The sequence below is a fragment of the Boleophthalmus pectinirostris genome, unplaced genomic scaffold (genome assembly GCF_026225935.1).
Source record: "Boleophthalmus pectinirostris isolate CB_2022bp ecotype Guang Dong unplaced genomic scaffold, ASM2622593v1 HiC_scaffold_10, whole genome shotgun sequence".
NCBI classification, from domain to species: Eukaryota; Metazoa; Chordata; class Actinopteri; order Gobiiformes; family Gobiidae; genus Boleophthalmus; species Boleophthalmus pectinirostris.
Window position 1 is genome coordinate 36,032,129 of NW_026570971.1, and position 25,116 is coordinate 36,057,244.

Consider the following 25,116-nt stretch of genomic DNA (forward strand, 5'->3'; position numbering starts at 1 on the left):
CTGCTTTGCTTGAAAAGATAGAAAGGTTTCTTCTTTTGTGAAACATTCCAAAGCAATAACATCTCCATGGAAAAAAGTGTTTGTACTGAATCAAAATCCAGTTTACTTTTATTAAAATGATTTTCAGTGTCTAAACTTGCATCACTCTTTGCATATACACAATTCCCTCTTTCCTTCTTGTGCAGCTTGATTTTTTTCCTTGTTAATCTTTGGTATCTCTCCTCCTCCTCCTTCGTTTGGTTAAAGTTAAACTTTGGGCTGGAGGTCGGGTTTTGGTGAGTTAATGATTCAGAACAATAACATGAGAAGTGAAGTGGAAAAAGTCCCACACACACACGAAGGCTCTGGCATTATAGAAACAGACAGATTTAAGAACTATGATCATATAATTCAGCCTCGTTTAAAGGTGCACTGTGTAACTTTTCTGGTGACGGGTCCGTCAAATGGTTTTCTTCATGGAGATGTTATTCCTTTGTCTGGAATGTTCCACAGTGTGACATTAAACAGCTCTACTTTACATTGATTCAATTACAGGTGGTTTCTCTCAAAAATACCTAGAAAAACAGGCTCTCCACAGATCTGACCTGTAACTTGGTCTGGTTTGGTCTTCATGAAGATAGAAAGGTTTAATGCCATACTGTGAAATATTCCAGACCATGGAGAAAAGCGTTTGACGGACCCTCCACCAAAGCTACTATCTTCTAAGTTACTCTAAGTTTCTATCATCATGGAGACCAAACAAGACTAAGTTACAGGTCAGATCTGTGGAGAGGCGACCCCGCTCACAGTCACAATGTTTGTTTTTCTAGGTATTTTTGAGACATAAAACCACCTGTAAATGAATAAATGTAAAGTAGAGCTGTTTAATGTCACACTGTGGAACATTTCAGGCAGAGAATGACATCTCCATAGAAACAAGAAGGTGACAGACTGGTATCCAAAAAGTTACACAATGCACCTTTAATCCTAACTGGACAAACAAATTCTGGTCTCTCCACTCGCTGTGTGCATCTGCAGAGGTCCACCTTAAATCCGCCTTAAATCCACCTTAAATGGAAACCATGTGTGGAGTGTAGACCAGGACACGGTCTCAGTCTCAGGGTTTTCACAGAGTTTTTTTTTTTTTTTTCTCGCTCTGAGTTTGTGGCAGTTTTCCAGTGGGCAGATGGATGAACAGAGGGAGCAGGAGACGGAGAGAGAGACATTTGGAGGAAAATCCCACTTTTTGGACCCAGACTCTGGAAAAGGAGTTTGGGAAAAGGAAATGTTGGATAGATGATGGACAAGATAGACTCAAGTAGCTTTATAAACCAGAGCTGTCCCTTCACTGGTTTCAGACGACATCACAGAGTTCTATAGGCCTGTAAGATTCAGCACAGATGGAAGCAGCTCAAATAAATATCATTAGAATACAGATTTGTGTTGTAACGCTGTGAGTTCTTGGGTCTAGTCATGAACAGAAAAGAGATTTCATGGAAAAGTATAATGTGATCAATAAGGAAATCTGGGAGTAAAATCTGAAAACCACCAATTTACCACCAAAACTACAGTCCAAATGTGTTATTTTTGCAGATTTTTATGTTTGTTTGCTTGTTTTTTACATTTATAAGCGAGTTAAAGGTGCACTGTGTAACTTTCTTAGGGGTTGGGCGTCTGTCACTTTCTTGTTTCCATGGATACGTCATTGCTCTGCCTGGAATGTTCCACAGTGTGACATTAAACAGTTCTACTTTACATTGATTCAGTTACAGGTGGTTTTATGTGTCAAAAATATGTAGAAAAACAGACATTGTGACAGTGATTGGGGTCACCTCTCTTTTCTGATGAAGGTCTCCATGGAGATGTATTTGCTTTGTCTGGAATGTTCCACAGTATGTCATTAAACTCATCGATCTTTCACTTATTCAAATACAGTTATTTCTACTGTGAAAGAAATGTCTTGAAAAATATCTGTTCTTACTGTGCTCCACAGAGACAAACTGGTACACAAAAGAGACGGTGTTCTACATCGACTTAAGGCCGCCACACACTACAGGATTTTTGATCTTAAACAATTTTTAAACGTGCAAAAAGAATCTGTCTGTGGACCACAGGATATAAATCTGTGAGCGTGATCGTGTCAGCTGTTTCCTGTCTACAGTAAAATCAGTTGAGTAAGTTTCAAGTCTTTGACCTCAAATCTGAGTCCAAGTCGTCTGCTTTGAGCTTCAAGTCATTTCAAGTCTTTAAACTAAAGTACAAAATATGGCTTAGATTTTTGGAATTTATATGAATTTTAAGATAAATTGTACTTTAAAAAATCATAGTATATATATAAAAAAAATATAATATAATATATATATATATATATATATATATATATATATATAAATACTCATATATATATATATATATATATATATATATATAATAATACTCATATATATATATATATATATATATATATGAGTATTTATAGAGTTTATAAGAGTTTTTCCTTTATAAACGTCTTGACAGGATCTTAGAGTGAATCACTGCAGTCAGAATAGAAAGAATTCAGATTTAAAAGAGCTTCTCAAGTCTCCTCAAGTCACAGCTCAAGTCCACTTCAAGTCCCAAGTCACTGACCTTCAAGTCCAAGTCGAGACCCAAGTCTTAGTCCATTTTATCAATTTCTAAAAATATTGACTCAAGTCTGACTTGAGTCCAAGTCACAATTTGCACGTCCCATCTCTGCTCTGAAGTGTTCAAAGATCAGAGCTCTTCACTTCTAGTTTAGACACAAGACAAAACTTCACATACAGGATTTTTAAAGCATATAAATAAAGTTGAGAAATTCACGATGAGAAATTTAAGTTGAGAAATTCGGATTAAAAAAAGTCAAGTTCCCAAATTCAGATGATTGTGTTACTTATAGTGTACTGCTTTATGTTTTCACAGCATATTCAGTTTTGAGTTGTTACAAAATCTGAATTTTTTGAAACCCTGGTGAAGCCTCTTCAGTCTAACAAAAAGAACAAGCTGAGACATCAGTGTTCAGGTTTCTGACGAGGCTGTTTGGAGCCCGTTTCCCAGACTTAAACTGCAATGCTGGACTTTTGTAACGCATACAGACTAAACCAGGACTAAACCAGGACTAAACCAGGACTAAACCAGGACTAAACCAGGACTAAACCAGGACTAAACCAGGTCTAAACCAGGACTAAACCAGGACTAAACCAGGTCTAAACCAGGACCAAAACCGGGAACTAAACCAGGACTAAACCAGGTCTAAACCAGGACTAAACCAGGACTAAACCAGGACTAAACCAGGTCTAAACCAGGACTAAACCAGGACTAAACCAGGACTAAACCAGGACTAAACCAGGTCTAAACCAGGACTAAAACCAGGTCTAAACCAGGACTAAACCAGGACTAAACCAGGACTAAACCAGGACTAAACCAGGTCTAAACCAGGACTAAACCAGGACTAAACCAGGTCTAAAACCAGACTAAACCAGGACTAAACCAGGAGGACTAAACCAGGTCTAAACCAGGACTAAACCAGGACTAAACCAGGTCTAAAACCAGGACTAAACCAGGACTAAACCAGGTCTAAACCAGGACTAAACCAGGACTAAACCAGGACTAAACCAGGTCTAAACCAGGACTAAACCAGGACTAAACCAGGACTAAAACCAGGTCTAAACCAGGACTAAACCAGGACTAAACCAGGTCTAAACCAGACTAAACCAGGACTAAACCAGGAAACCAGGACTAAACCAGGACTAAACCAGGACCAAACCAGGACTAAACCAGGACTAAACCAGGACTAAACCAGGTCTGAACCAGTATTGAGTGTCATGACGAGCCTGAAGGTCGCCTGAGTACACTGATCAGGATTGAGACCGGGACCAGACCAGGTTTAGTCCTGGTTTAGATCTGGTTTAGTCCTGGTTTAATCCCGGTTTGGTCCTGGTTTAGTCCTGGTTTAGTCCTGGTTTAGACCTGGTTTAGACCTGGTTTAGTCCTGGTTTAGTCCTGGTTTAGTCCCGGTTTGGTCCTGGTTTAGACCTGGTTTAGTCCTGGTTTAGACCTGGTTTAGTCCTGGTTTAGTCCTGGTTTAGTCCTGGTTTAGACCTGGTTTAGTCCTGGTTTAGTCCTGGTTTAGTCCTGGTTTAGACCTGGTTTAGTCCTGGTTTAGTCCTGGTTTAGTCCTGGTTTAGACCTGGTTTAGTCCTGGTTTTAGTCCTGGTTTAGACCTGGTTTAGTCCTGGTTTAGTCCTGGTTTAGACCTGGTTTAGTCCTGGTTTAGTCCTGGTTTAGTCCTGGTTTAGACCTGGTTTAGTCCTGGTTTAGTCCTGGTTTAGACCTGGTTTAGTCCTGGTTTAGTCCTGGTTTAGTCCTGGTTTAGTCCTGGTTTAGACCTGGTTTAGTCCTGGTTTAGACCTGGTTTAGTCCTGGTTTAGTCCTGGTTTTAGTCCTGGTTTAGTTCCTGGTTTAGACCTGGTTTAGACCTGGTTTAGTCCTGGTTTAGTCCTGGTTTAGTCCTGGTTTAGACCTGGTTTAGTCCTGGTTTAGTCCTGGTTTAGGTCCTGGTTTAGACCTGGTTTTAGACCTGGTTTTAGTCCTGGTTTAGACCTGGTTTAGTCCTGGTTTAGTCCTGGTTTAGACCTGGTTTAATCCTGGTTTAGTCCTGGTTTAGACCTGGTTTAGTCCTGGTTTAGACCTGGTTTAGTCCTGGTTTAGTCCTGGTTTAGACCTGGTTTTAGTCCTGGTTTAGTCCTGGTTTAGACCTGGTTTAGTCCTGGTTTAGACCTGGTTTAGTCCTGGTTTAGTCTGTATGCGTTACAAAAGTCCAGCATTGCAGTTTAAGTCTGGGAAACGGGCTCCAAACAGCCTCGTCAGAAACCTGAACACTGATGTCTCAGCTTGTTCTTTTTGTTAGACTGAAGAGGCTTCACCAGGGTTTCAAAAAATTCAGATTTTGTAACAACTCAAAACTGAATATGCTGTGAAAACATAAAGCAGTACACTATAAGTAACACAATCATCTGAATTTGGGAACTTGACTTTTTTTAATCCGAATTTCTCAACTTAAATTTCTCATCGTGAATTTCTCAACTTTATTTTAATTTTTTTTATCTGAATGTAGCAACTTGAGTTTTGTCTGATTTAAAGATGCTGAAAATTCATGTAAAATCACACCCACATATCATATGTTTAATGCTTTTTTAACTCAAATTATTTCCATTTCAGCTATTTTATATTCAAGTTATGTCATTCATCATGAAATATTCTAATTCAAAACTTGTGGCACATCTATACTTCCATAATAACTCTACAAAGTGTTATCTGTTTACTCTCAACACATGAATATAACTCTTGATTTGGGGTTACACAGGAACTTTGGTCCAATGTTACTTAATGAACATTTCCAAAAAAATGTGAAATTAACTCTAGAACAGACTGGACTAATATGAACACTGAGAAAACGTTCACATTGATTTTTGTCAATTTGAACACTTCACTTGCTGTAGAAACATCTGTAATGAATAAATGCTACATGGAAATGTTTAATGTTCACAGAGCGTCTTTAAAGTGTGTGGTAAGAAAAAAGAGTGAAGACGACGCACACACACACACACACACAGACACACACACACACACACACACACACACACACACACACACACACACACACACACACACACACACACACACACACACACACACACACACACACACACACACACACACACACACACACACACACACACACACACACAAACACACACAGAGAGACACACACACAAACACACAGACATGAAGGAGACAAATGAAGGAGCAGGTCACAGGGTCAAGAGCCACACTCACGAGAGACACAGATGAAGAAGAGAAAAACTTACAGCCTGTTTCTGCTCCTCATCCTGTCACAGAAAAGAGGAAGAGAGAGAGAGAGAGGGAGAGACAGAGAGGAGAAAGAACAAGGAATGGAGAGAAGGGGAGAGAAAAGGTAAGAAGGGGAAGCGGACAGAAAGAAAAGAAGGAGGGGGAGAGGGAAGAGAGGAGGAAAGGAGAGAGGGATGGAGAGAGAGCAAGAAGAGAGGAGAGGCAGAAAGGGATGAGGGAAAAAGAGGGGGAGAGGGAGGAGAGAGAAGAAAGAGGGGAAGGGATTGAGAAAGAGTGAAAAAAGGGAAAGTGTGAGGCAGAGAGAAAAAGGGAAGAGAGGAGAAAGGAGGAAGTAGAGAAAAGAGAGAACGAGAGACAGAAGGGTAGGGAAAGAGAGAGAGTGAGAAAAGGGAAGTAGGTAGGGAGGGAGGGAGGAGAGAAAGAGAGTTAGGGGAAAAGAAAGAGGTGGACAGAGAAAGGGAAAAGAGGAGAAAGGAGAGAAAACAGACAGTGAGAGAGAAAGAGGCGGAGAGGGAGATGAAAGAAGAGTGAGTAAGTGAAGAGGAGGAGAGAAAAGGAGGACAGAAGAAAAGAGAGATACAGAGATAGAGAGGGGAGGGAGGGGAAAGAGAGAGAGAGACAGAAAAAAAAGAGAGAGGGAGACAAAGAAGAAAAAGGGAGGGAGAGAACAAGGTCAAACAGGGTCATTAGTGGATCTCAGTGTATGTACCTAGAAGAATTTACCAAAACATGAACAATCCAAACATACAGAGTGTGTGGATGTGAAGATTCATTTGACCTCGTTTGTTTCTGATTCATCTCATTTTTATGTTGAAACAAAAAACTCTTTAACAGCTTCAAAAATCTGGTTTGAAGCGTCTCATAAAACACATGACTTTCTTTCTCGATGGCAAAAATAGATCTTTTCACAACAGCCGGGAGTCCTGCCCTGTAGGTCTGTGGAACTTTTGGTTAATAGTTTTCTATGGCAAAATGTGTGTGTAAATGTGTGTAAATGTGTGTGTAAATGTGTGTAAATGTGTGTGTAAATGTGTGTAAATGTGTGTGTAAATGTGTGTGTAAATGTGTGTAAATGTGTGTGTAAATGTGTGTGTAAATGTGTGTGTAAATTGTGTGTAAATGTGTGTGTAAATGTGTGTGTAAATGTGTGTGTAAATGTGTGTGTAAATTGTGTGTAAATGTGTGTGTAAATGTGTGTGTAAATGTGTGTGTAAATGTGTGTGTAAATGTGTGTGTAAATTGTGTGTAAATGTGTGTGTAAATGTGTGTGTAAATGTGTGTGTAAATGTGTGTGTAAATGTGTGTGTAAATGTGTGTGTAAATGTGTGTGTAAATGTGTGTGTAAATGTGTGTAAATGTGTGTGTAAATGTGTGTAAATGTGTGTGTAAATGTGTGTAAATGTGTGTAAATGTGTGTAAATGTGTGTGTAAATGTGTGTAAATTGTGTGTAAATGTGTGTGTAAATGTGTGTGTAAATGTGTGTAAATGTGTGTAAATGTGTGTAAATGTGTGTGTAAATGTGTGTGTAAATGTGTGTGTAAATGTGTGTAAATGTGTGTGTAAATGTGTGTAAATGTGTGTAAATGTGTGTGTAAATGTGTGTGTAAATGTGTGTAAATGTGTGTGTAAATGTGTGTGTAAATTGTGTGTAAATGTGTGTGTAAATGTGTGTGTAAATTGTGTGTAAATGTGTGTGTAAATGTGTGTGTAAATGTGTGTGTAAATGTGTGTGTAAATGAGAAGAAAGAGCAAAACTTAAAGGAAACAACGAGCCACATTAGTCACACAACAAACTCTACTCATGTTCTGATCATGAAGAAAACAGAAGGAACTTGTTCAATCCGACTCATTCTACTGTTACTATTAAACATTGATTTCATGATGTGTTGTGCAGTTGGAATGTGACACATGTATAATCTGTGAACATCTGCAGCATTCAGCCTGTGACTGAAGGACGTATTACTTACATTATTCATGATCATAACATGAGTTTAGTTGAGTGTGTGACTAATGTGTGCTCGTTGTTCTGCTTTCGACTGGCAATAATAACAAAAAATAGGTTGATAACGACCCCTACAGACCGAATACACACTTGACAATAACAAAGAAGGCACTAGTGAACGTCTGTCAGTGAGAGTGAGGAACTGAAACTGCCATCCAGCCGCCAGGAGGAACAGACGCACAGCACTTTTATTGGTGGAGGCGACGGATGTGTAGAAAGAGGATTGGAGGAACGGGACGTCAATCCTCCAAACACAGCACGACGGACGTCAGTACCAGTCCAACAGCGACAGAACCACGCCCCACCAATCAGGTGTCAGGGACCACACAGGACATGCAAATATGGAAGGTACAAGCAGTAAAACAAATGAGGAGCACCAGGCGAGGAGGAGCTGGAGCCAGGCCGCGAGCCGTAACACAGTTTTACACACACATTTAGCCATAGAAAATCAATAACTGGAAGTTCCACAAACCTACAGACACACAACGGTCGTTGTGAAAAAGGTTTATCTAAATAAAGTTAATAATATAAAAAATGAAAGGAGGTGTTCAGACTAAAATATTATTTTGTAAAAACACCCTAATCTGAACACTCCATATCCATGGGTGTGTCTGTTTCCATGGCGATACCTTGAGCAGTCTCATCAGTCCCTCCAGTTGGACCATCAGCTCTCTCCTGCTCTCCTGAAGAGCCGACATGCGCCGCTCCAGCTCGTCCTTCCTGTGTCTGAAAAACAAAAGAGAGGATTATTGAAAGACACTGTTCTGTTTCAGAGATGAAGCTCTTCAGTCACACTTATAATTGTCCAGTATTACTTTTTAATAGTTACAGTTTACTTTATTCTTCCCTTTGCAAATATTAGATGCTATGGCTCTTTTGATTTGAGCATAAAATATTATTGAGCGATGTTTAAATGCAGTGTGGGAGTGTGTCTGCAGGTTCATTTTCTCTGTTCACTGTAGAAGCCCTGCACCAGTGATGTGTGTAAACTTACACATCAAATATTATCTGACATATTGTGCTGCGTTACAATTATTCATTTAGTATTAATATAGATTTAGAATAATAATGTCAGTGCCGTGAGGAATTAGAGCAACTCTTCCATTCCCCCTTTGCTCTTGGTTTATTGTTGCCCTCTAGTGGCCACAGAATATACTGCACTTTACATACTTCACATTTTAAGTCCCACCTTAAATAAACTCAGTCCAACCTAGAAATCCTGACACAAAGATGAAAAGAGTTCTATTCCAGGACTAAACCAGATACACTCATCATACCTCCCTACTTTTATAACAAATATATAAAAGGACAATTCCTTCCTCCAACTGAACCTGATCATTTCCATTAGAGACTCACTGTTCCATCACAAATCTGATGAAGACTCATGTGAACTGCTTCATCTGACTGAAACATGAAACATGACTGACCTGAGGTTTCACCTCAAACACACAGACGCCACAATTCCTCTGTTCCTCTGGAACTTTGCATTTCAAATCTGACCATCCTGACCCAAATAAAGATTAGACTATGTGAGGACTAAACCAGGACTAAACCAGGACTAAATCAGTATTGAACCAGGTCTAAAGCACAACTAAATCAGTACTGAACCAGGATTAAACTAGGTCTAAACCAGGACTAAACCAGGACAAAACCAGGACAAAACTAGAACTGAACCAGGTCTAAACCAGGAATAAACAAGGACTAAACCAGAACTTAACCAGAACTAAACCAGAACTAAACCAGGACTAAACCAGAACTAAACCAGGACTAAATCAAAATTAAAGCAGGACTATAGCAGGACTACAGGACTCTTCTCTTTTAATGTTCATTTTATGTTGATTATTTGTGTTATTTATTAATATTTAATGTCTTAAAGTTCTTTGTGCACACATTGTTCTGTGCAGATAAACCGTCTTTGCTCTGAACAGAATCCTTCAGTTTTTAGCCCAACCAGTGCAGCCGTGATCTCCAGATGAAACAGGCCAGACCCAGGTGTTGGGAGTTGATCTTGTTGGTGGTTCTCTGCTGGAGCTGAGCGAGCAGAGACAGATGCACACTCTGATTTAAGTGTGCGGAGGATCAGAGCATTAGTCGTGAAGAAGAATGAGCTCAGACTCCGCACACTGCAGCAGAACGACGAGCTCTGCCTCTGGTTTATTTAAAGGTGCCACAGTGGAACTTTACCACCTGCTCGTCTGCGTGGAGATCTGACGCTTGGTTTGTCTAGAATGTTCCACAACATTTCTATCACTATATCTATTTCCATGGAGAGAAGAAGACGTCGCCAGAAAAGTTACATGATTTAACTGCAGTTTATTGTCCCTTTGTGAAAATGTGCCCTCTGTATTTGAGCCGTCCTTCAGTGCAGCAGGGACAGTCTTCAGATCAGGTCTTGGTCTGGACTATGTCTGTTGGATTTGACCCATCGTGCATATTTTGGGGAACTGGTACACGTCTGAATATGTTTTTTACCTTTTTATTATTTATTGGTGTTTTTGCTCTTGTTTGATTTGACTAGTTTGATTGTCTTAATGAGCACTAAAAATACTAAAATTAGCAAACAGAAAAATTGCAAATTAAATCAATAAAAAACTGTCAGAGGAGCACACAATTCTCACGCCGCGTTAAAAACCAGAGAGTAAAAGTGTGTTTTTAAACGAGACTTAAAAGAATCGAATGAAAGGGCGCTCTTAACCACAGAAAAGACCCAGTCACCCCAGGGTCACCCCAGGGTCACCCCAGGGTCAAACCAGGGTCACCCCGGAGTCTCGTTATTGGGACGACAGGTTGGAGCACTCAAACCTCAAACCTTAGAGTGTGAAGGAGAGGAGGAACAGTGAGATCTGAGACGTGCATTGGGGGCAATTTCATGAAGTGCTTAAAAACAAATTAACAATAACCTTTTAAAATCAACTCTAAATGTCTTTAAATCTTTTAAATGAACGTGGAGCCAGAGCACTGAGGACAAATAGGTGTTGATGTGTTCTCTACGACGTGTGACGTGCTGCAGTTTAAACTCAGTGTCAGAGTGACAGGTGAGTTTGGCTCATATCAGTGTACAGGACGTTACAAGAGTCAAGACGTGAAGAGATAAAAGCCTGGATCACTCGCTCCAAATCACTAAAAGATCAAACCGGTTTGAGTGTGGATAAAAGGCGCACGTGATAAAAACTGGATTGAACCACTGCATTTATCTGCTTGTCAAACTTAAAATCTTCATCACTGATGATGTCGAGGTTGATGCTGTAGGTTCAGTGTATTCTTGAAAAGAGCCCATGAGGTGTCAGGGAGGTGCTGATTTTATTAAGTGGTTAATAGATTTGGGAATCATCAGCATAGAAGTGGTATGATCCCATGTTTAAATGAATAATATGCATTGGTAGATGTTCTTGTTGTTCTAAATGTGGCATGTGGAGGTTGACCTGAGCAGGCGCAGTTCTGTGAGCAGCGTGGGGTTCTGTTGGGCCTTCTCTGGGGTCGGCTGTGAGGCCTGTTCATGCTCCAGACGCAGCCTCTGGATCTCCTGAAGAATCTCCCTGAACACAACAGCGTGACAACATTAGAACACAACACGACGTAACAGCATATGACACATCATGACAGAGCACATCACAACATCCCCAAAGCTCAAAATGCTCTGGTCCACCTTGTGATGTCATGAAGCGGCTGTTTACAAGTTAATTTGTTCAGTAGCAGTTGCCATTTCCAGGGCTAAAATCATCTAAATGAAGATTTATGGAGTTTAAAAACACAGTGGAGCAGTTGTATTACCACATGACATCACAAGGTGGAACAGAGTGTTTTCTGTTTGAGAGAAGAACTCAGTCTAAATCCACAGGGTTTGTGTGTTAAACATGTGAATGAAACAAAACTCCAGTTGTGTTTGGGATGAGGAAAGTACTTTACATTGTGTTATTTATTCACTTCACACGACTTTTTTGTGAAGTCAATTAACACAAGGAGACAAGTTTCTCTTCTCACTGTTGGGCGAAGTTGTTATAAAGTGACAAATTCTTTACATTGACAATATGAAATGTTTTGAACATTTGTGTTGCTCCTTCAGTTTCTCTCATTTCGTAGTACATTCCATAGAAATATTATATTCTGTTCATTCTTTGTATGTCTGTCAAATATAAATAAATGCATTTTACATCCAAACTGTTACTCAGTGATCAAGTACTATACTTTCTCCAAATACTTTTACCCTTGAGGAAATATTTGGGTCATTATTTGTTGCTTCTACTTGAGTAATAATATTTTAAAGTAAAGTTAAATTCTGGCTCCTGTTTAATGGACTCAGACTTGAACTTTAACAGCCACATCAAATCAATGACATCTGCAGCCTTCTACCATCTAAAAACTGCGAAAATCAAATATACAGTACACTGTCTGAATCAGACTTGGAGAGACTTGTCCATACATTTGGCTCCAATAGGTTAGACTCCTGTAATAGTCTGCGGAGACGCTCTGACACGACTGAGACGCTGCTGTACATCCAGAAGACGACAACTCAGGTCCTGACTCCAACCAGGAAGAACGAGCACATACGTCCTGTGCTCAGGACTCTGCACTGCCCCCTGTGGCTCAGAGACTTGAAAGCGGATCTGCTTGTACAAGTCTGTGTGTACAAGTCTGTGTGTACAAGTGTCTGTGTGTACAAGTGTCTGTGTGTACAAGTCTGTGTGTACAAGTCTGTGTGTACAAGTGTCTGTGTGTACAAGTGTCTGTGTGTACAAGTGTCTGTGTGTACAAGTCTGTGTGTACAAGTGTCTGTGTGTACAAGTGTCTGTGTGTACAAGTGTCTGTGTGTACAAGTCTGTGTGTACAAGTCTGTGTGTACAAGTCTGTGTGTACAAGTGTCTGTGTGTACAAGTGTCTGTGTGTACAAGTCTGTGTGTACAAGTGTCAGTGTCTGTGTGTGTGTGTACAAGTCTGTGTGTACAAGTGTCTGTGTGTACAAGTGTCTGTGTGTACAAGTGTCTGTGTGTACAAGTGTCTGTGTGTACAAGTCTGTGTGTACAAGTGTGTACAAGTGTCTGTGTACAAGTGTCTGTGTGTACAAGTCTGTGTGTACAAGTGTGTGTGTACAAGTGTCTGTGTGTACAAGTCTGTGTGTACAAGTGTCTGTGTGTACAAGTGTCTGTGTGTACAAGTGTCTGTGTGTACAAGTGTCTGTGTGTACAAGTCTGTGTGTACAAGTCTGTGTGTACAAGTGTCTGTGTGTACAAGTCTGTGTGTACAAGTGTCTGTGTGTACAAGTGTCTGTGTGTACAAGTCTGTGTGTACAAGTCTGTGTGTACAAGTGTCTGTGTGTACAAGTGTCTGTGTGTACAAGTCTGTGTGTACAAGTCTGTGTGTAACAAGTGTGTGTACAAGTGTCTGTGTGTACAAGTCTGTGTGTACAAGTGTCTGTGTGTACAAGTCTGTGTGTTACAAGTCTGTGTGTGTACAAGTGTCTGTGTGTACAAGTCTGTGTGTACAAGTGTGTGTGTACAAGTCTGTGTGTACTGTGTGTACAAGTCTGTGTGTACGTGTGTCTGTGTGTACAAGTCTGTGTGTACAAGTGTCTGTGTGTACAAGTGTCTGTGTGTACAAGTCTGTGTGTACAAGTCTGTGTGTACAAGTGTCTGTGTGTACAAGTGTCTGTGTGTACAAGTCTGTGTGTACAAGTCTGTGTGTACAAGTCTGTGTGTACAAGTCTGTGTGTACAAGTGTCTGTGTGTACAAGTGTCTGTGTGTACAAGTCTGTGTGTACAAGTGTCTGTGTGTACAAGTCTGTGTGTACAAGTGTCTGTGTGTACAAGTCTGTGTGTACAAGTGTCTGTGTGTACAAGTCTGTGTGTACAAGTCTGTGTGTACAAGTGTCTGTGTGTACAAGTCTGTGTGTACAAGTGTCTGTGTGTACAAGTGTCTGTGTGTACAAGTCTGTGTGTACAAGTCTGTGTGTACAAGTGTCTGTGTGTACAAGTCTGTGTGTACAAGTGTCTGTGTGTACAAGTCTGTGTGTACAAGTGTCTGTGTGTACAAGTGTCTGTGTGTACAAGTCTGTGTGTACAAGTGTCTGTGTGTACAAGTGTGTCAAGTCTGTGTGTACAAGTGTCTGTGTGTACAAGTCTGTCTGTGTGTACAAGTGTCTGTGTGTACAAGTGTCTGTGTGTACAAGTCTGTGTGTACAAGTGTCTGTGTGTACAAGTCTGTGTGTACAAGTCTGTGTGTGTGTACAAGTGTCTGTGTGTACAAGTGTCTGTGTGTACAAGTGTCTGTGTGTACAAGTCTGTGTGTACAAGTCTGTGTGTACAAGTGTGTGTACTGTGTGTACAAGTCTGTGTGTCTGTGTGTACAAGTGTCTGTGTGTACAAGTCTGTGTGTTGTGTACAAGTGTCTGTGTGTACAAGTCTGTGTGTACAAGTGTCTGTGTGTACAAGTCTGTGTGTACAAGTCTGTGTGTACAAGTCTGTGTGTACAAGTGTCTGTGTGTACAAGTGTCTGTGTGTACAAGTCTGTGTGTACAAGTACAAGTGTGTACTGTGTGTACAAGTGTCTGTGTGTACAAGTGTCTGTGTGTACAAGTCTGTGTGTACAAGTCTGTGTGTACGAGTGTGTGTACAAGTGTCTGTGTGTACAAGTGTCTGTGTGTACAAGTGTCTGTGTGTACAAGTCTGTGTGTACAAGTGTGTGTACAAGTGTCTGTGTACAAGTCTGTGTGTACAAGTCTGTGTGTACAAGTGTCTGTGTGTACAAGTCTGTGTGTACAAGTCTGTGTGTACAAGTGTCTGTGTGTACAAGTGTCTGTGTGTACAAGTCTGTGTGTACAAGTCTGTGTGTACAAGTGTCTGTGTGTACAAGTCTGTGTGTACAAGTGTCTGTGTGTACAAGTCTGTGTGTACAAGTGTCTGTGTGTACAAGTCTGTGTGTACAAGTGTCTGTGTGTACAAGTGTCTGTGACATGTTAGTGCCACTAGAACCATCTGCACTCTGAGGAGCTCAGGGACCGACCTCTTGCTGAAGTCCTGGTTTAGTCCTGGTTTAGTCCTGGTTTAGTCCTGTTTAGTCCTGTTTAGTCCTGGTTTAGTCCTGGTTTAGTCCTAGTTTAGTCCTGTTTAGTCCTGGTTTAGTCCTGGTTTAGTCCTGGTGCCAGAATCAGGAGTAAACTCGGGGAGTCAGAGCTTCAGATTGATGCAGCTCAAACCTGGAACAGTGTGAACATGTGGGACAGGCCAAAGTCAGTCAGTTAAGCTATGAATGACTGAAAGGTTTTCACTCTTCTCTCTCATTTAATGTCTCTCTCTTTTTTAATTTCATGATGATTATTTATGTTTTGATTTGTTTGTATTATATATTAATATATTTCTTATTCTGTAAAGCATTTTGAATGACTTTATGTACCAACTGAGCTCCAAACAAACATACCTTGCCTTTATTCACCGCTCCTCTCTCCTTTAAGTTCCCACAAGCTGTTTTCTAATCAAACCCTGTATGCTGAATACTCTGTTCCACCTTGTGATGTCATCTGGTAAAACCGTAAGTGCAGTCCACACACCTTCACTAGAATCATTTGGATGGTTTCAGACATGGAATTTCCCATCTTTACTGAACTAAATGTAAAAGGAGCTGTTAGCATGAAAACTAACACTTCATGACATCACAAGGTGGAACAGAGCGTTTAGAGCTTTGGAGATGTAGACAGACTCATAACACAGAGTAAATCAAACATGTGTGAATGAAACAAAACACAAGTCCAGGTGTGTTTGTGAGGAGGAAAGGACATTCTTACATGTCTTAAAGCTCATGGAGTCAGCTGTGTAAATGTGGGAGCTTTAACGTCCCTCTGACTCTGACCTGTTCTTGTTCTCCAGTTCTGCGATCAGTTGTCTCTGTTGTTTGTTTGCGTCGAAGTTGAAGCCGAGGTCTGAGGGAGGACACTGCTGCTGAAAGAGGAGAAGAAGAAAACATAAACCCAGAGAAAGGAGGAGAGGAGGGGACAAGAGGAGAGGAGGAGACAGGAGGAGAGGAGGAGACAGGAGGAAAGAGGAGGAGAGAGGAGGAGACAGGAGGAGACAGGAGGAGAGAGGAGGAGACAGGAGGAGAGAGGAGGAGACAGGAGGAGACAGGAGGAGAGAGGAGGAGAGGAGGAGACAGGAGGAGAGAGGAGGAGAGAGGAGGAGACAGGAGGAGAGGAAGAGACAGGAGGAGACAGGAGGAGAGAGGAGGAGAGAAGAGGAGAGAGGAGGAGACAGGAGGAGAGGAGGAGACAGTAGGAGAGAAGAGGAGAGAGGAGGAGACAAGAGGGGACAGGAGGAGAGAGGAGGAGAGAGGAGGAGACAGGAGGAGACAGGAGGAGACAGGAGGAGAGAGGAGGAGACAGGAGGAGACAGGAGGAGAGGAAGAGACAGGAGGAGAGAGGAGGAGAGAAGAGGAGAGAGGAGGAGACAGGAGGAGAGGAGGAGAGCAGGAGGAGAGAGGAGGAGAGAGGAGGAGAGACAGGAGGAGAGAGAGGAGACAGGAGGAGAGGAGGAGGAGGAGAGGAGGAGAGACAGGAGGAGAGAGGAGGAGACAGGAGGAGAGAGGAGAGAGGAGGAGGAGGAGAGCAGGAGGAGAGAGGAGGAGACAGGAGGAGACAGGAGGAGGAGAGACAGGAGGAGAAGGAGGAGAGAGAGGAGAGAGAGGAGGAGACAGGAGGAGAGAGAAGGAGACAAGAGGAGACAAGAGGAGGAGGAGAGAGAGGAGAGAGAGGAGGAGAGGAGGAGACAGGAGGAGAGGGAGGAGACAGGAGGAAGACAGGAGGAGAGAGGAGGAGACAGGAGAAAGGAGGAGGAAACAGGAGGAGAGAGGAGGAAACAGGAGGAGGAGGAGAGAGACAGGAGGAGACAGGAGGAGAGAGGAGGAGACAGGAGGAGAGAGGAGAAGGAGGAGACAGGAGGAGAGGAGGAGAGAGGAGGAGAGAGAGGAGAGAGGAGGAGAGAGGAGGAGAGAGAGGAGACAGTAGGAGAGAAAGAGGAGAGAGGAGGAGACAAGAGGGGACAGGAGGAGAGAGGAGGAGACAGGAGGAGAGAGGAGGAGACAGGAGGAGAGAGGAGGAGAGAAGAGGAGACAGGAGGAGAGAGGAGGAGAGAAGAGGAGAGAGGAGGAGACAGGAGGAGACAGGAGGAGAGAGGAGGAGACAGGAGGAGACAGGAGGAGAGAGGAGGAGACAGGAGGAGACAGGAGGAGAGAAGAGGAGACAGGAGGAGACAGGAGGAGACAGGAGGAGACAGGAGGAGACAGGAGGAGACAGGAGGAGACAGGAGGAGAGAGGAGGAGACAGGAGGAGAGAGAAGGAGAGAGGAGGAGACGGGGGACACAGGAGGAGGCGTCTCTCAGTGGACAGTGTGTTCGTGCGACTGACCGTAGAGTTTCCTGCTTCGGCGGCGAGCCTCGCGGCGTATCGAGCGATCAGACGGTGCTCCTCGTCCAGTCGACTCGGGCTCTCCAGGACACTACACAAACACACAGAGGAATACTGTAATACTGCAGTAACAGTATATGTACTTCAATACAGTCAACAATACTACTGTAATATGGACTCTGCAGGACACTTCACAAACACACAGAGGAATACAGTAATACTGCAGTAACTACACTTTAATACAATGAATAATCGTGTTATAATGCAGACTCTCCAGGACACTACAGAGAAACAGACAGGATACTACAATACTACAGGAACTACTTGAGTACAAAGAATACTGCTGCTGTCATATGGGCTCCAGGACACTACAGAGACATGGACAGAAGAGTTATACTACAATACTACTATATACTGTATACTACTACAATAATAACTATTTATACTTCAGTACAGTGAATAATGCTGCTGTAATGTGGACTCTCCAGGACACTGCAAAGAGACACACATGAGTTATACTACAGACTGTCCCCAGCAGTTCACAGACCAATCATTTTGTCAATCCTTGTTGAAATAAGCTCCAATTTTCACAGAACGTAAAGAAGCAGATCAAGATTTTATATTTAATGTTTTATTTTGTTCTGTTTTCAGGTTGATCCGTTCACTCCCAAACAGAAGTCATTTTGTGTCTAGAATCTTCTGCACCCACTCACCCAAGACTGTGCAGCTTCAATACAACATCTGGAAAAACTTCACCAACTGTAAAACAAATCTGGAGGAAGAATCTTATGCAGGACCAAAGGATCTGGTAGATCATCATCAACATTAGAGGAAAAGGTCGAGCAAGTTCATGAAAAACTCTTGCGAAGCCCCAAGAAGTCTGTAAGGAGATCAAGTTTGGAAAGGCAGATTCCTGGAGTGACAGTTTGCAGCTCTAGATCCTTTAGTCCTGCATAAGCCACCGAACTCAGCCGCACATCTGAGCTTATTTCAACAAGAATTACCAAAATGATTGGCCTGTGAAATGATGTCACATTTTTTGGGACCTCCTGTATAATAATACTACTATATATACTATATCCTACTACTACAAGTAACTTCAATAGAGTGAATAATACTCTCCATGATACTACAGAGCAACAAATATATAAAATAAAAGAACTTCAATCTGGTGAAGTACATGAAACAATGACAATCAAATGATATTAGACTTTAAAAAATGGATGCATGGAGACTATAAAATATGTTTGTAGTTTTTTCTTGCACCTTTTCCCTATTTTTTATAAATAAAACAAGAGGAATGCACTCTCTCTCCCCTCCACCTGCCCCATCACCCCACAGCAGCACAACAACAGCCTCTCAGCCTCTCCATCTCCTCCTCTTCACCACCACCACTTTATCCATTTCTCTCCACTCTCCTCTTCTTTTCACACAAGTCTCAAAAGCAAAACCAAGTCTGATCTCTCCCAAAAACACACGATAACATTTGTACGAATGTTAAAATAATCCACACTGGACGGGGTTGGGAAAATAGCTGTCATACCTGCAGTGTCGGGGAGTAACAGATTACATGTACCAGAGTTACATAATCAGAGTACAAATTATTAGAAACTGTATTCAGTTACAGTTACTGTTTCAGTGAGTGGTAATTGGATTACAGTTACTTTGTTGAAATAAATGGATTACACTGCGGTATTTTCCTGTTTTTACATTATTTTTATTTTTAAATTATTTTTTTTTAATTCCACTCATTGCTGGAAATTAAACCAGGTCTAAACCAGGTCTAAACCAGGACTAAAACCAGGTCTAAACTAGATCTAAACCAGGTCTAAAACCAGGTCTAAGCTAGATCTAAACCAGGTCTAAACTAGATCTAAACCAGGACTAAAACCAGGTCTAAACTAGATCTAAACCAGGTCTAAACTAGATCTAAACCAGGACTAAAACCAGGTCTAAACCAGGACCAAACCAGGACTAAAACCAGGTCTAAACTAGATCTAAACCAGGTCTAAAACAGGATTTAACAGGACTAAATCATGCTGTGTGTCCACACTGTGTGTCTCCTCCTCTTCTATCAATAATATTTTTAATACGGTAAAGTTTCCTCATCTTTGCTTCTCTACAGCAAATCAAGTAATCCAAAGTATTCAGATTACATTACTCACTTGAAGTAATTTAATAGATTCTGTTACAGACTACATTTTGGGGTATGTAATCTGTAATGTGTAAGGGAATACATTTTAAAAGTCACCTTCCCAACACTGCACACCTGTCACACAATTCAAAGTTTGATGGATTACAAATAAATTGTCTTTTTTCTTTTTTGGTAAATCTCCAAAATATTAAGGTCATTTTTTTTTTGTTGTGGAGAGGGAAGGAACGTGGCAGAGGAGAGAGAGAACGAGGGAGAACAGATATGATGGAGATGTAAGAAGAAAGAAAGGAATCAGAGGAGAGAAGTATAAAAAGAGAAGGAGAGATCTTAACTAGGGATTGGCATGATTAATCGATTAATCGATAATTGATCATTAAGAATTTCATTGATTACATTAATTTTAATCGACAAACCAAATGTAGGTTGCTGTGTGTAGTGTGACCAAACAGGTGTGTACATGTGTCTCTGCATCAGAAGGAGCGAGACACAAACAGTGGGTCAGTCTGCAGCGTACCAAAGCACAAATGTGTATTTAATGACGACTTGTACAAGAAATTCCACACTTTCCATTGCGTTTGGGACAAGTGTGAGTCCGTGTGCACAGTGTATAAAGCAGCACATATGTTTCGGTGTCCAGTGGGAAAAGGTTTTACCAGGTGAGAGTCGCTCAATGTCGATGACGAGTCCCCATCTCCCTCCTCCCGTACGGTGTCCTGGTTTTGACAAACGCAAATCTGGTCACACTGACCTGTATTCACCTGAGTCATGTCTTTTAATCCGACAGAAGTTGAACCACATCAGCGACACAAGAGCTGTAGTTTTATCTTCGCTTAGTTTATGCAAATTAGCGATGCGGTTTTAAGTTTTGTTTCTGTGAGATTTGAACAAAACTGAATTAAACACATTATAATGTCAAACAGCTGATGTGGCTCTAGAATCGTTACGGTTTATATGTCGTAAAGTTGAATTTATTTATGCAGATTAGTAGTGCAGATAGTAATAATAATGATGATCATTTTAATATAAAAACGTTCATGATTAATCGATAATCGATCGTTAATTCTTCGGACGATCGATTAAGAAAATTTCATCGAATGCCCATCCCTAGTAGGAAGAAACGTGGAGGAGAGAAAGATGGAAAGGAATCAGAGGAGAGAAGAGAGAGAAAGGAGGAAGGGTGCGGTAGAAAAAGAGAAGGAGAGATCTTAACCAAATCTGTGTGTGTTTTCAGTCAGTTTTGGGCTTGTTTAGGTTCAGGAGAGTCACTTTAAATGAAAATAACACTGAAACCCCCACACGTCTGTCTTGTTTTTCATCTAATAATGCAGAAATATTAAAGAGATTCAAACATAAGGCTAAAGTTTGGGTCTGAAACTGTGGCTTGTCAAATCAGATTTACCAAAGTTTATTTGCTGAGAGAGAATTATAAAAAGAATGATTCATGAAAAAACAAACACACTTTTACAGATGTGTGTAATAAAATCTGAGCTTCTGCTTTTATTTCACTCTGACAATCGATGGGATGAAAAATGGACGAGCAGTTTTCAGTTTGGGGATGAGCTCGATGGAAGGAATAAAATGTGACGTTTGACCTTGGAGGAGGGAGAGAGGAGAGAGGGAGGAGAGAGAGAGAGAGTGGGGGTTAGGGAGAGAGAGAGAGAGAGAGAGAGAAGAGAGAGAAAGAGGAGAGAGAGAGAGGAGCAAGAGAGAGAAGAAAGAGATGAGAGAGAACGGAGAAAGAAAGTGGAGAGAGAAAGAGGAGAGAAGGGAGAGACAGGGGAGAGACGGAGAGGAGAGAGAGGAGAGAAGGAGGAGAGAGGAAGGAGAGAGTGAGAGAGGAGAGAGAGGAGAGAAGGAGGAGAGAGGAAGGAGAGAGTGAGAGAGGAGAGAGAGGAGAGAAGGAGGAGAGAGTGGGGGTTAGGGAGAGAGAGAGGGAGGGACAGAGGCAGAGGAGAGAGAAAGAGGAGGGAGAGAGTAGAGAAGGAGAGGCAGGGAAGAAACAGAGAGGAGAGAGGAAAGAGAGAGTGAGAGAGGAGAGAGATGAGAGAAGGAGAGAGAGGATAGAGAGGGGAGAGGAGAGAGTGGGTTAGGGGAAGAGAAAGAGAGATAGGGAAACATAGGGAGGACAGAGAAAGAGAGGGGGGAAGGAGAGAGGAGAGAGAGAGAGAGAGAGAGATAGAGAAACAGACGGAGAGGAGAGAGAGGGAGAGAAGGATGGAAAGAGCCTAGAGGAAGAGAGTGGAGGATAGGGAGAAGTAGAGCAAAGTGACAAAGGAGAAAGAGGAGAGGCAGGAGAGTGGAAGAGAGGGATGGGACACGGCAGAGGAGAGGGGGAAAAGAGGAGATATAGAGAGAGAGATAGGAAGAAACACAGAGGAGAGAGAAGGATGGGAAGAGAGAGGGGACAATGAGATGGTATGGAAAGAAAAAGGATAGAGGATAGAGGAGAGAGACAGAGAAAGAAGGGAGAGATGGGGTGAGTGAGAAAAAAGGCAGGCAGAAGGATAGAGAGAGAGAGAAAGAGAGAAAAGAGGAGATGTGAAGAGAGAGATAACGAGAAACATGAAGGGGAGAGAGGAATAGAGGAGGAAACGAGGGATAGAGATAGAAGTAGAAAGGGTGCAGTGAGAAAAAAGGGGCAGAGATAGAGAGAGATAGAGATAGAGAGAGATAGAGAGATAGAGAGAGAGAGAGATAGAGAGATGAGGGGAAAGAGAGATAGAGAGAGAGGGAGAAGAGGCAGTGCAGTGTCAGCACACTGTCAAAGAGGGAACGGTTCTTAAAGGGGAAACAGGTTTGCAGTATTCAAAACTGGCCCAAATGAGTCACCGCTTATACAACTGTTGACAAGTTCTGTTGTGCCCTTATGCAAGACACTTCACCCACCTTGCCTGGAGTGAATGTGCTGCAGAGAGGGCTGTCGAAATGATAGAAAATCAGACACTAATATATACAGTCCCTGAAAAAAGTCTTGTCGCTTATCCATTTTGTAGAAACAAAAGCTTATAACCTGACTTTAAAATAATCGATTGGTTTTAGAAATGTCTCATATGAGCTAAAACCCTCCCAAATTATGCTCAATATACTAAAATAAATTAGCTTCACTGAAGAAAGATTGATCATTTAATGAACACAGAAAGGTCAGATTTTGGCAAGACAAAAGTTTTGTCGCCTACAGAAAATTGAACAAATAATTTACCTCAAATACAAAAATATGTTGCATAACGTCAGTGAATGAAGTAGTGGGGCTGTGAGATCCATATTTAATATCTTGTATGACGTCCATGAGCTTGAAGGACACATCCATGCGGTTCGACAATGATTCATACAATTTGTTGATGAAGTCATCAGGAATAGCAAAGAAAGCGTCTTACATGCCTCCCAGAGTTCATCAAGATTCTTTGGTTTTGCCTTCCATGCTTCCTCTTTCATTCTACCCCAGACATGCTCAATGATGTTCATGTCTGGTGACTGGGCTGGCCAGTCCTGGAGCACCTTGATCTTCTTCGCCTTGAGAAACTTTGATGTAGAGATAGAAGTATGCGATGGAGCACCATCCTGCTGCAAAATTTGACCCTTTTTATGGTTGGGAAAGTAAGAAGAGCTAATACTTCTTGATATTTTAGGCTATTGATATTTGCCTTCCACTCTGCAAATGTCTGGCACAGCCCCATACTGGATGGAACCCCAGACCAGGATTTTTCCGCCACCAAACTTAACTGTTTTCTGGGTGAATCTTGGATCCATGCGGGCTCCAGTAGGTCTCCTGCAATATTTGCAGTGGCTGTGATGTAATTCAACCGAGGATTCATCTGAGAAATCCACCTTCTGCCACTTTTCCAGTGTCCATCCTTTTAGCAGGCTGTGGGCCTTGGCAAATGCCACATGGTTTTTTTAATTGCCTTTTGTTTAGTGCTGGTTTCTGTGCACTGATTCGACCATGGAGGCCATTTCGAGACAGAATTCTACAAACTGTTGTGGTTGACACAGGGACTTGAGGTGACCAGGCCTGGTGGAGTCTGCTGCAGTGGAAAAGGGGCCTTGGATTTTCGAATCAACAAACGGTCCTCCCGAGCAGTTGTCTTGCGGCGTCTGCTGGACCTGGGCTTGTCAAAAACATCTCCAGTCATTTCAGATCTTTTTCTTATTCTTTGTACTTGACGCTGAGACACATTGAAGGTGTCACCACCTCAGCAGTGGATCTGGTCTTCAGCCTCTTGATAATTAACGCTTTGGTCTCAGGGTGGATCTTAGGCATGTTGTCAGAGGTCAAGTTGCAGTTGATGTGAAGGTCTGGTGTGCTGGGGTTCTTTTTATACACACCCACTAATTGATTGATCAGTAACTGATCACGGGTGAGGCTGTAATCTAGGATTGGGTGCATCATATGACAAGACGACAAGACTTTTGTCTTGCCAAAATCTGACCTTTCTGTGTTCATTAAATGATCAATCTTTCTTCAGTGAAGCAAATTTATTTTAGTATATTGAGCATAATTTGGGAGGGTTTTAGCTTCATATGAGACATTTCTAAAACCAATCGATTAATTTAAAGTCAGGTTATAAGCTTTTGTTTCTACAAAATGGATAAGTGACAAGACTTTTGTCAGGGACTGTAATACTAAAAACTTGTATCAAAACTAGATCCTCAGTTTTCCCAGATATAAGGCCACATGGGAACAGAAAAGAAAGTGCCGCCATTAATGTTGAAAATCATGTTCTATTGTCTTTTGGTATCAGTATCAGAGTATCGAGTCCTCATTTACAAGAATAGTGTTGGTTCGTAGTATTTTTAGCTCTGTGTCCTGTATTTTCCCTCCAGTAAAGTTATTCTCCAAGAGCAAACTCCTGTGTGACCTGATCCATCAGGAGTGAGCCACATTGGTCTAAATCTGCAGCTTAGACGTCGTTATTCTTGTTTCAAAAATGTGACATGTGAGAGACGCAGAGTGACGCACAAACATATCAAACACGACGTGAGCTACCGTCCTCACTGCTCTCAGTGAGAGAGAGGACAAAAAACCCTGGTCTGAACCACACATTGTTTAAAGAAGAGGACTGAATGTGACATCACCCAAACAAGTTCAGTCAAATGAAGCTCATCGACACAAAGTTATAGGAGCGAATTTGGAGTCAAGTTCCAAAGAGCCAATCAGCAATGTTAGAGAATTTAAGTAATTTATCCTCCACGTACATCTGTCAGTTTAACACTGACTCACAGGAGCTACAGAAACACCAGCAGCTTCCCTTGGCACAGTCCTGGCACCATCATCTAAACCAGGGGTGTCAAACTCATCTTGGTCCGGGGGCCGTATCCAACCTATTTTGATCCCAAAGGGGCCGGGTCAGAAAACTCATGGCATATAAACCCCAAAAATAACAATAAGTTCAAATATCTAAATAAATCTATTACAGAAATCATTTTTAATTGATGAACTCTTTCTTATTATAATATTATAATATTATGAACAGGCTGAAACTTTAAGAAAAATTCAATTTCAACACAATGTTTTAAAAATAACTTGTATGTAAATAGGAATAAGTCAATTGTTCTTGGAAAATCCTGCACTTGGCTCCACTTTTCTCATTTTTGACATTTTGTTGATGAGGGTGTCACGGTCAACAATCAAAACGATCGTCCTTTAAGAGCGTTCTGAGATAGCTAAGTCTTCATTTGTGCTGCTCTGGTGGGAGGAGCCACGT

At 41.7% G+C, this 25,116-nt stretch overlaps 1 protein-coding gene across 1 annotated transcript in view; it reads right to left on the reverse strand.

The window, feature by feature from the left end:
- The window catches only part of dtnbb (dystrobrevin, beta b), a 99,620-nt gene that overhangs the window by 8,739 nt on the left and 65,765 nt on the right, over positions 1–25,116 (reverse strand). The window contains exons 12-16 of the mRNA XM_055161622.1: positions 17,260–17,350; positions 15,714–15,802; positions 11,297–11,410; positions 8,504–8,600; positions 5,868–5,888 (exon numbers count right to left, since the gene is read on the reverse strand). Of these exons, the coding sequence (XP_055017597.1) occupies positions 5,868–5,888; positions 8,504–8,600; positions 11,297–11,410; positions 15,714–15,802; positions 17,260–17,350 (412 nt within the window). The remainder of the gene's footprint in view (positions 1–5,867; positions 5,889–8,503; positions 8,601–11,296; positions 11,411–15,713; positions 15,803–17,259; positions 17,351–25,116) is intronic.